General features: G+C 44.7%; 1 protein-coding gene across 1 annotated transcript; it reads right to left on the bottom strand.

The window, feature by feature from the left end:
* Nucleotides 1-236: 236 nt before the first annotated feature.
* On the bottom strand, nucleotides 237-1,716 carry LOC123428179. The gene is made up of 2 exons (XM_045112360.1): nucleotides 1,661-1,716; nucleotides 237-1,572 (listed from the first exon to the last, which is right to left on the bottom strand). The coding sequence occupies exon 2, from the start codon at nucleotides 1,549-1,551 to the stop codon at nucleotides 415-417; it is 1,137 nt and encodes a 378-aa protein (XP_044968295.1). The 5' UTR covers nucleotides 1,552-1,572; nucleotides 1,661-1,716; the 3' UTR covers nucleotides 237-414.
* Between the last annotated feature and the right edge of the window lie 10,153 nt (nucleotides 1,717-11,869).

The raw sequence follows: 11,869 nt of genomic DNA, 5'->3' as shown, positions 1-11,869 counted from the left end.
CTAAGGTGCATAATATTTCTGGGAGAGTTAGTTAAAAAAAGAAGGGAGCAACACAGCAAAAATTGGCAGAAAAACAGCCAACCAGATGCTTTTACAAAGATCAGATTTTTTTTCCAGGTCTTATTTTACCAAGGTGTTCAGCCCCAATCTGGTGAACCAAGCAGCTCTATGCATCAGCTTATTCATGTGGAAACAGCTAAGACAATACATGATTACCAATAGGAAGCCACAAGAAGTAAATGGAATGACATAACATATCTAAGGAACTGAGCATAAGTTACAACCATGTTACTTTCACTGCTGCTGCTGGAACTACTAAATAGTAATGAAAAGGGAAAGAACAGACAGTTACATTCCCCCAGGAACTGCTGCCACTCCCTTGGTTTATTTGCTTCCTTTCTCACTAAGTTCACCTTAGAAGACACGCACGATTTCATCCCTGACGAAGTTGTAGAATTTGGACTTGTGTTTGACCATCTGCAGTGTTTTGTCGCTGGGCACCACCTCCACACCAGAAATCACAGCACCCATATCAGTGGGGTGGCCCGTGTCTTCGTCCTCTCCAAACTCAAAGATTTTGGTAATGCAAAACCTCCCAGCTCCCAGGTAGACAAAGCTGCAATCTATCAATACCCAATCCTCAGGCAGATCGAGGTCTTGCCATTTGTACAGCAAAGAAGGAGGATTGTCCTGACGAATAGATGACAGGTCCATTGCGCAAAAGTAGTTGGGTGAATAATTGTAGATGCCAAACCAAAGGTTGCCGAGCTCCAGCACATGCTCACCACGGTTAAAGAAGGGCAGCGTCCAGTGTCCAGCCTTAAACCACTTGCCGGAGACCGTGTTGAAGCAATGGGTGCCGATGTCAGTTGTTGCGGGAGATGAAACAAGAAAAATTGGATCCCCGTGAATGTGAAGCTGCGTATGGCACCTGATAATGGAAGCGTCAACATAGGCCATGGGTGGTGGGAGCCGGTGCCAATTCCAGCCTTCCATCTTGTCGCAACTGGAAGGGTCGCTGTACTTGAGGACCTCGAAGTTGGATGGATTGCGACACACAGGGAACAGGTTCATAACGTACAAGGCATCAGCTCGGTCGGGGTCGAGGGCGTCGGGACTGGGAAGGGAGAAGCAGATGGGGGTATCCCCCTTGGGAGTGTTGAGGCTTGGAACTGGGTGGGAGGAGCCGGCGTCAATGTCATACAAGAAGGAGCGACCCGACGAGTCCAGGCAGAGGATCTTGCTAGATCCACCGCTGCTTCGTTCGTAGAAGGGCAAGAATTCGAGGTTGCTGGATCCCTCGAATCTGAGCATGCCCGGAGGCATCCGTGACATGATATCCATCCATGGAGGCACCACGGCTGATGATGGCAGCGCCATATTGAAATTCTTTTTTCGCCGTGATGTTGCTGCTGCTGCTGCTTGTGCTTCCGCCGTGGATCGGTAGAAGAGTTGCTCCTCTGCCTTGATACGACTCACTGTATACAAACTGGTGCTTCTGGCAGCGCCATACTTTCGCATCACCACATTCACGAACTGCCGCGCCTTCATTTTATTTTAATCTCCCCGCTCCTACAAAAAAGAGATCACCAGTTTTGATCTTCTTCCTACGTTATAAAAGACAATTAGATGATGGACGACGAACGGGGAAGAGCAATACCTGCGGCAGACAGAGTCGATTCCGCCGGCGGAGGCAAACAGGGATTGAGTGCTGAATCTATCTAGGTTTGTTGCTGTCCTTCCCCACCACCTTATACGGATCGACTGCTGGATAAACCATGGGCATGGGCATGGGCATGGGCTAGCTGGGCCATAGTACAGCGGGTGTCGTTTCCTTTTCTCGGAATCCCCTCGCTGCGTTCAGCTGTCGGAGCGACCCCGACGCAGCGGGCCGGCCTTTTAAGCCTTCCAACGCCTTTGTTTTCGGACCTTCTAAAGATTTTCAGCCGGCTTTTTTAGTTTTAAAAACTCCTAGAAGTTTTCTACAACCTTTTTCCTCTTTTTCTTTTTTATATATCATTTTCTGTTTCTGTTTCAAAAATTGTTCTGGAATTTTTAAAAAATGGATTTTCAAAAGAAGTTCTGTATTTTCAAAAAATATTCTTCAAACTAGAAAAATATTTTTGTTTTAAAAAAATATTTTGGAATTTCAACAAAACTTCTGAACTTTCAAAAAGTGTTCTGGATTTTCAAAAAATGTTCTGGATTTTCAAAAATTGCTCTTGATATTCAAAAAATGTTTGACAAATATTCTCAATTTAAAACTTTATTCTTGTTTTAAAAATGTTAAAAAATATCGCGCTTTAAAATTTTTTAAGATTTTTAAATATTATTCTCGGTTTCATAATTTGTTCTCAAGATTCAAAAATATTCGTGCTTTAAAATTTATTCGCGCTTTCAAATTTGTTCTACGTTTTAAAAAAAATAAAATTGTTTGTGCGTCAAATTTCTTCGGGGGTTTTCAAAATTTTGTTCTTAAGATTCAAAAAATGCCCGCGCCTTAAAAATTGTTTGCGCTTTCAAATTTGTTTGGGGTTTTCCAAAATTGTTCTCCGTTTCAAAATTTTGTTCTCAACATTCAAAAAAATGTTCCCGTTTTCAAATTTGTTCAGGATTTCTCAAAATTGTTCTCGGCTTCAAAATTTGTTCTCGAGATACGAAAAATGATCGTGTTTAAAAATTTGTTCGCGCTTTCAAATTTGTTCGGGGTTTTCAAAACTGTTCTCCTTGTCAAAATTTTGTTCTCAAAATTCAAAAAATGTTCGTGCTTTAAAAAGAATCTCACTTCCAAATTTGTTCACGAGTTTTCAAAATTGTTCTTCGAATTTGAAAAATGTTTTTTGCTTCAAATACAAAAAGAAAAGGAAAAAGGAAATAAAAACAAACTAAAAAAGGAAATAAACATAAAAGGGAAAAAGTAACATGAAAAAAAGGAAACAAAGCTGGGCCAGCTCAGTCAGGGCACCCCCTGACCGACGCAGGAGTCCCTACCGCAAAGAGCGGTAGGTAGGAGGTCCCCCTTTTCTCTTCTACCTTTTCATTTTTTGCTCCATTTTTAACAGATTTATTGGATTTTGCAATTTCATACAGTTTTAAAGAGTTGTGCTACAATCAGATATACATATGTGCCTTGTCTATCTGCTTGATCAAGGGCATTCTTCTCTGTAGATTTGGAGATAGGTTTGAAAAAAAGAAAAAAGATATAAGATAACATAACTTTATTCTTCTTTACGGAATTTCAATCACACGTGGCTACTAAATAACTTATCATTTCTAATATCCATGCGTGAATTTATATGGTTGATTCTGCCGCATTGTGGGATAAATAACATCACAGATATTATTTGGAAAATGCTCTATCAAGATGTTCCTGAAAGTTTGGCCAACTATTATCATTTATAATAGAATCACTCCTATTATTCCGTTCCACCTTGGTTGATAGGTATTCAATCATGCCATAGTATGCATATTAAGGCTGGTTGTAATGGATAGTATCATATACTAGTATCATGCATATGATACTAGTGTATGATACCACAACCGTAATGCATAGTATCATGTGTTAGTTCCATAGAGTGATTCATTTATTGTCATGCAAGACACATAGTAGCACATCATTTAATATGATACGGTATCATGATATGATACTCAACCCTCTCTTTCTTCATTTAATTATATGCCACATCATCAAATTGCTTAGTTGGCATGCATGATACTACATATGATACTTCCATTACGGGCAGCCTAAGGGCCCTGAGTTTCAGTCTCGTCCCGTGAAAGCACAACTTCTTCCTAGGTGGTTTGGTAATTAATAACAACACAAGCTAGAACATGTAGCAAATGATGTCTAAAATATTCACTGGGCTGGAGATACAATGTGAACCTTTTGGAAAATTGAAGATGGAAGCTGTAAAACTGATGCTTTTGCTACAGTACTGTGACAGCCCGATGCCGACGCCCAGAAGATTCCCCTTTATTTCCGTTTTCGTCGTGGGTTTAGAGTTATTCGTTGCATCGTCATGTAGTTTGCATCATCGTATCATGCATGGCATCATGTCGACTGTGTTTTGGCGGTGTTGCTTGTTGTCGTGTTGTTGGGTGTTAGAGCTTTGTGAGTGTGACGTCGTTTGTTGGCGTGTTGAGAGTGCGTGCGTGAGAGCCTCCGCTAAACCCCTGCTCCCCGAGGACGTGAACCTTCTCCCCTTCTCTCCCTTCTTATTTCGTTTTTTGCGGTTTGCTAAAGCTTCCGTATTAACCCTTCTAAAAAAGGGTGTCTTCTTTTAAAACCATTTTATTAAATGTGGGGGTAACCCTTGGGTTTTAATCTTATTTTTCCTTTTGTTTTATTGTTAAACCGTCTCTTTTTCTTTTCTCTTTTAAAAGCTTTCATTTTATTCTCTAAATAAAAAAGAGGTTTTATTGTATTCTTCAAAAGGGGTTTGATTTAATCTTTTGTTAAAAGGTTTAATTTTATTCTTTTGTAAAAAAGGGTTTAATTTTATTCTTAAAAGATTTTAGTTTTATTTGTTAAAAGGGCCCAATCTATTTTATAGTTGGGGCATAATTTTTGGTTTTAAGAAGTCAAAGGCCTTTATTTTTTTCTATTTACTTTAAACATTTTTTCTTTTGTTTGTTGAGTTTCTGTTTTAAAAAAAAACTAGCAGGGGGAGGGAGCCGAGCCGAGCCGGCCAGGCGCAGCCCAACTCCCCTGCTGACCTAGCCCAGCCCGCCTCCATCTCCCGTTTCCTCCAACGCCGTCAGCCCCTCGTCCCGCATCTCCCCTCTCTCTCGATCCCCAGCGGCCCCCTCCTGCCGGGCTCCTCTCTGCTTCTGTCGCCGGTGCGCCGCCCCTCCAAGGCCTCTCCTCCGTCGGCCAGCCTCAGCTGCTCCACCCCGCCGCGCGGCGCCGCCGTTCCCTCGCTGCCAGCGCCGAGCCGAGCTCGCCTCCCGATTCCCTCTCCAGCACCCTCGTCGCGAGCCGCCTTGCTAGCTCTTGCGCCGCTCGCCGGCTCGCCTCGCCTCCGTCCCCGCACGCCGCCCTCGAGCCGCCGGTGGCCGCTAGCTCCGGTGCTCCCTTCCTGCCTCAAGCAGTCGCCGTCGCCCTGGCCTCCCTCCTCCTTGCCATGGTGCCCGAGCTGTCGCGAGCCCCATGCCCGCGCCGGCTTGCTGGTCCCTGCCGCCGCGCCCTCTCGTCGGCGCCGCTCCGCCAGGGCCGCCTCCTCTCGCCGGCCTCGCCCCTCGCGAGCTCGCCCTGTCAGAGCCGGGCGCGTTCCCCGCGCCGCCTCCCCGAGATGCGCCGCGTTGCTGTCGTTGGCTTGCTGTTGCTGTCGTGTGATGTAGCCTGCTGCCGCTGTTGCTCCGTGTTGCCGAGATGTTGTTGTTGCTGTGCTTAGCTGCTGATCCTGCTGCCGATGGGTGTCGCCGAGTGCTGCTGCTGTTGTTGTTGCCCGCTGGTAGTTGCTACCTTGCCTTGCTGCCATGTTGCTTGTGCTGCTTGCGCTAGCCATGTCGTGTCGTGCTTGCTGTTTGCCTGCATGCCGCTGCTGCCGTTTGTATCTGCTCGCAGTTGTTTGGAGATGCTCTTGCTGCTGCCTAGTGCTTGTTGTTTGGTTGACATTGCCTAGTGTTGTTGCCGGCTGTTGCTAGGTTGCTAGCTGCGGCATGCTAGCTTGCTTTGCTTGCTTGGTTTGCTTGCGTGTTGCTGTAGTTAGTTGCTCCTGCTAGGCTAGGTTGCCATGCTTGCTGCTTGCCGAGGTTGCTGCTAGTCTAGTCGTTGCTAGTGCTAGTGCCGCTTTGCTGATGTAGTTGTTGTTGTGTCGCGTGCCGTCGCCGCGTGCATGATCACCGCCTTCGTGGGTCCTCGACGAGCTCGCCGAGTACCACGACGCCCCGACGACCCCGGACATCTACGGATTCGTGAACGACTACCGACGCCGAAGACCGTCTGCCGACGCCGAGAGTACGACTGCCGTCGACGAGACCGTGTACCACTACTTCAACTACCGGCGCGTGTACGACTACTTCCACGACGACCACGACGTCCGCTTCGACCGAACCCCCTCCGATTCGCATGCGTCGAAGGTATACCGATGGGTCATGTCGTGTACCGTGTGCTAGTGATGTACGAATGTATGAGTTGTTTGAGTTGAATGCATGTATGCACCGTATGTATGCACCGTTGTTTGCCTGCGCACGTTGTCTTCCTTTTAGTCGTGCCCTCGACACGTGGGAACCCGAGATACGGGATCACCCCATTCTTTAATTACCGTTCCCGCACACGCTCCCTAATCGTTGGCACTGTATCTCGACGAGATGTCGTGATAGGAACGTTGCCGTGGCATCGTTTCCGATTTGCCACCATGGTTTCCTCTCGCTCGCCGTGTCGACACCTTGCTTCTTTCCCTTCTTGGCGTGGTGTGATGACTTGCATGCATGACGCATTCATGGCATATATATCGTGTGTTGCACGTCTCTTGTTCCCGTAGCTACGTTCCATGCTCCGTTTGATAACCGACTAGGATGTCATGTAGGTTCATCGCTTCACCCTTGCCATGATAACCACAATGTAATATTGCCGTGATAATTAACGGGAGTTAATTAATAATTAAATGTGGAGTTTCGTCGATATGCAACCCGTTGCATATCGAGCTTCACTTAATGTGTAGAGTTTGCGTGAGGTGAATTGCCATGCCATCCCTTGCATCATTGAACTAATCATGCATCATATTAGGTGGTGCATCATGTTGTGCATTTTCCGTGGTGAATATTTGTGTTGATGTTTGTTCCCGGTTTACCCGTCTCGATAGAGTTCCGCAAGCGTGTCGGAATGTGAGGACCCGTTCGACAACAATGGTTTGCCGACTCCACCGAGTTGTTCTTCTTCCAAGCGGGATCTCAGGCAAGATGATCATTTACCCAGATACCATTACTATCATTGCCATGCTAGTTTACCGCTTCTATCGATTATGTCTCGTTTCCTACCACTTGTTAAATATCAGCCTTTTCAACAATGCCATGATAACCTTCAACCTGTTCGACCTAGCAAACCACTGATTGGCTATGTTACTCCTTGCTTACCATGTTGTTAGCGTTGCTAGTTGCAGGTGCAGATGCTTCCATGTGAAAACATGGGTTCCTTGTCATATCACTATATTGAATGCTATTTAATTTAATGCACCTATATACTTGGTAAAAGGTGGAAGGCTCGGCCTTTCTAGCCTGGTGTTTTGTTCCACCTTTGCCCCCTTAGTTTCGGCTACCGGTGTTATGTTCCATAAACGAGCGCTCCTAACACGATCGGGGTTGTTATGGGGACCCCCTTGATAATTCGTTTATAATTAAAGCTGGTCCGGCAAGGCCCAACATTGGTTCTACATTTGCCCAACATAATAACTGTTGGGGAACGTCGCATGGGAAACAAAAAATTTCCTACGCGCACGAAGACCTATCATGGTGATGTCCATCTACGAGAGGGGATGTGTGATCTACGTACCCTTGTAGACCGTACAGCAGAAGCATTAGTGAACGCGGTTGATGTAGTGGAACATCCCCACGTCCCTCGATCCGCCCTGCGAACTATCCCGCGATCAGTCCCACGATCTAGTGCCGAACGGACGGCACCTCCGCGTTCAGCACACGTACAGCTCGACGATGATCTCGGCCTTCTTGATCCAGCAAGAGAGACGGAGAGGTAGATGAGTTCTCCGGTAGTGTGACGGCGCTCCGGAGGTTGGTGGTGATCTAATCTCAGCAGGGCTCCGCCCGAGCTCCGCAGAAACGCGATCTAGAGGTAAAACCGTGGAGGTATGTGGTCGGGCTGCCGTGGCAAAAGTTGTCTCAAATCAGCCCTAAAACCCCACTATATATAGGAGGGAGGGAGGGGAGGAGGCAGCCTCAAAACCTAAAGGTTTGGCCGAAATTGGAGGTGGAGGAGTCCTACTCCAATCCTACTTGGAGTAGGATTCCACCTTCCCACTTGGAAACTCTTTCCACTTTGTGTTTTTTCCTTCTCAAACCTTATGGGACTTAGTGGGAACTTATTCCAGCCCACTAGGGGCTGGTTTATCTCTTCCCATAGCCCATGAGACCCCTTGGGGCGTGACACCCCTCTCGATGGTCCTCGTCACCCCTCCCGGCACTCCCGGTACACTACCGATGAGCCCGAAACTTTTCCGATAATGCCCGAAAACTTTCCGGTAACCAAATGAGGTCATCCTATATATCAATCTTCGTCTCCGGACCATTCCGGAAACCCTCGTGACGTCCGTGATCTCATCCGGGACTCCGAACAACATTCGGTAACCAACCATATAACTCAAATACGCATAAAACAACGTCGAACCTTAAGTGTGCAGACCCTGCGGGTTCGAGAACTATCTAGACATGTCCCGAGAGACTCCTCGGTCAATATCCAATAGCGGGACCTGGAGGCCCATATTGGATCCTACATATTCTACAAAGATCTTATCGTTTGAACCTCAGTGCCAAGGATTCATATAATCCCGTATGTCATTCCCTTTGTCCTTCGGTATGTTACTTGCCCGAGATTCGATCGTCAGTATCCGTATACCTATTTCAATCTCGTTTACCGGCGAGTCTCTTTACTCGTTCCATAATACAAGATCCCGCAACTTACACTAAGTCACATTGCTTGCAAGGCTTGTGTGTGATGTTGTATTACCGAGTGGGCCCCGAGATACCTCTCCGTCACACGGAGTGACAAATCCCAGTCTTGATCCATACTAACTCAACGAAAACCTTCGGAGATACCTGTAGAGCATCTTTATAGTCACCCAGTTACGTTGCGACGTTTGATACACACAAAGTATTCCTCCGGTGTTAGTGAGTTATATGATCTCATGGTCATAGGAACAAATACTTGACACGCAGAAAACAGTAGCAACAAAATGACACGATCAACATGCTACGTCTATTTGTTTGGGTCTAGTCCATCACATGATTCTCCTAATGATGTGATCCCGTTATCAAGTGACAACACTTGCCTATGGCCAGGAAACCTTGACCATCTTTGATCAACGAGCTAGTCAACTAGAGGCTTACTAGGGACAGTGTTTTGTCTATGTATCCACACAAGTATTGTGTTTCCAATCAATACAATTATAGCATGGATAATAAACGATTATCATGAACTAAGAAATATAATAATAGCTAATTTATTATTGCCTCTAGGGCATATTTCCAATAGTGTCCCACTTGCACTAGAGTCAATAATCTAGTTCACATCACCATGTGATTCCAACGAATCCAACACCCATATAGTTCTGGGGTCAGATCACGTCTTGCTCGTGAGAGAGGTTTTAGTCAACGGTTCTGAAACTTTCAGATCCGTGCGTTCTTTACAAATCTTTATGTCATCTTATAGATGCTGCTACTATGTGCTATTTGGAAATGCTCCAAATATCTACTCTACTATACGAATCCGTTTCACTACTCATAGTTATTCGGATTAGTGTCAAAGCTTGCATGGACGTAACCCTTTACGACGAACTCTTTAACCACCTCCATGATCGAGAAAAATTCATTAGTCCATTAGTTACTAAGGATAAATTTTGACCGCTGCTAGTGATTCAATCATGGATCACTCTCTGTACCTCTCAACATACTTTGAGTCAAGGCACACATCAGGTGCGGTACACAGCATGGCATACTTTAGATTCTACGGCTAAGGCATAGAAGACGACCTTCGTCTATTCTCTTTATTCTGCCGGGGTCGGGTTTTCAGTCTTACTCAAATTCACACCTCACAACGCAACCAAGAACTCTTTCCTTGCTGATCTATTTTGAACTCCTTCAAAAACTTGTCAAGGCATGCATCTTGTTGAAACTTCCATTAAGCGCTTTTGATCTATCTCCATAGATCTTTGATGCTCAACATTCAAGTAGCTCAATCCAGGTATTCCTTGAAAACTCCTTTCAAACAACCTTGTATGCTTTACAGAAATTCTACATTACTTCTGATCCACAATATGTCAACCACATATACTTATCAGAAATTCTATAGTGCTCCCACTCACATCTCTAGAAATACAAGTTTCTCATAAACTTTGTACAAACCCAAAATCTTTGATCATCTCATCAAAGTGTATATTCCAACTCCGAGATGCTTGCACCAGTCCATTGAAGGATCACTGGAGCTTGCATACTTGCTAGTATCTTTAGGATCGACAAAACCTTCTGGTTGTATCACATACAATGTTTGCTCAAGGAAACCGTCGAGGAAACAATGTTTTGACATCCTACATGCAATATTTCATAAATAATGCATCAACAACTAACATAATTCTAACAGACCTTTAGCATCGCTACGAGTGAGAAAGTCTCATCACAGTCAACTGTTTGATCTTGTCGAAAACATCTTTGCGACAAGTCGAGCTTTTCTTAATAGTGACTTATCACCATCATCGTCTGTCTTCTTTTAAAAATCCATTTTACTCAATAGTCCTATGACCATCAAGTAGTTCTACCAAAGTCTACACTTTGTTTTCACACATGGATCCTCTCTCGGATTTCATGGCTTCCAGCCATTTGTCGGAATCTGGGCCCACCATCGCTTTCTCCATAACTCGTAGGTTCACTGTTTGCTCAACAACATGACCTCCAAGACAGGGTTACCGTACCACTCTGTAGTAGTACGCGACCTTGTCAACCTACGAGGCTTGTAGTAACTTGATCTGATGCTCGATGATCACCATCATCAGCTTCCACTTCAATTGGTGTAGGCGCCACAGGAACAACTTCCTGCGCCCTGCTACACACTGGTTGAAGTGATGGTTCAATAACCTCATCAAGTTCTACCACTCTCCCACTCAATTCTTTCGAGAGAAACCTTTCCTCGAGAAAGGATCCGTTTCTAGTAACAAACACTTTGCTTTCAGATCTGAGATAGGAGATGTACCCAACTGTTTTGGATATCCTATGAAGATGCATTTATCCGCTTTGGGTTCGAGCTTATCAGACTCAAACTTTTTCACATAAGTGTCGAAGCCCCAAACTTTCAAGAAACGACAGTTTAGATTTCTCTAAACCTTAGTCTATACTGTGTCATCTCAACGGAAATACGCGGTGCCCTATTTAAAGTGAGTGCGGTTGTCTCTAATGCATAACCCATAAACGATAGTAGTAATTCGATAAGAGACATCATAGTATGCACCATACCACATAGTGCGTGGCTATGACGTTCAGACACATCATCACACTATGATGTTCCAGGTGGCATGAACTGCAAAACAATTTCCACATTGTCTTAACTGCGTACCAAAACTCGTAACTCAGATATTCATTTCCATGATCATATCGTAGACAGTTTATCCTCTTGTTACGACGAACTTCACTCTGAAACGAAATTGAACTTTTTCAACATTTCAGACTTGTGATTCATTAAGTAAATACTCCTGTATCTACTCAAATCGTCAGTGAAGTAAGAACATAATGATATCCACTGCGTGCCTCAGCACCCATTGGACTGCATACATCAAAAATGTATCACTTCCAACAAGTTACTATCTTATTTCATCTCAATGAAAACAAGGCCTTGCTCATGTGGTATGATTTGCATGTCACTAGTGATTCGAAATCAGGTGAGTACAAAGATCCATCAGCATGGAGCCTCTTCATGCAATTTATACTAACATGACTCAAGCGGCAGTGCCACAAGTAAGGGGTACTATCATCATTAACTCGTATCTTTTGGCACCAATATCATGAACATGTGTAACACTACGATCGAGATTCAATAAACCATTGAAGGTGAATATTCAAGAAAATAGAGTAACCATTATTCTCTTTAAATGAATAAGCGTATTGCAATAAACACGATCCAATCATGTTCATGCTTAACGCAAGCACCAAA

The sequence above is a fragment of the Hordeum vulgare genome, chromosome 2H, assembly GCF_904849725.1.
Source record: "Hordeum vulgare subsp. vulgare chromosome 2H, MorexV3_pseudomolecules_assembly, whole genome shotgun sequence".
Lineage (NCBI taxonomy): Eukaryota > Viridiplantae > Streptophyta > Magnoliopsida > Poales > Poaceae > Hordeum > Hordeum vulgare.
This window is presented reverse-complemented; position numbering and strand designations above follow the sequence as displayed.

Coding starts and splice junctions, on each gene's coding strand:
- LOC123428179 (XM_045112360.1), bottom strand. CDS start 1,551: ATGAAGGCGCGGCAGTTCGTGAATGTGGTGATGCGAAAGTATGGCGCT.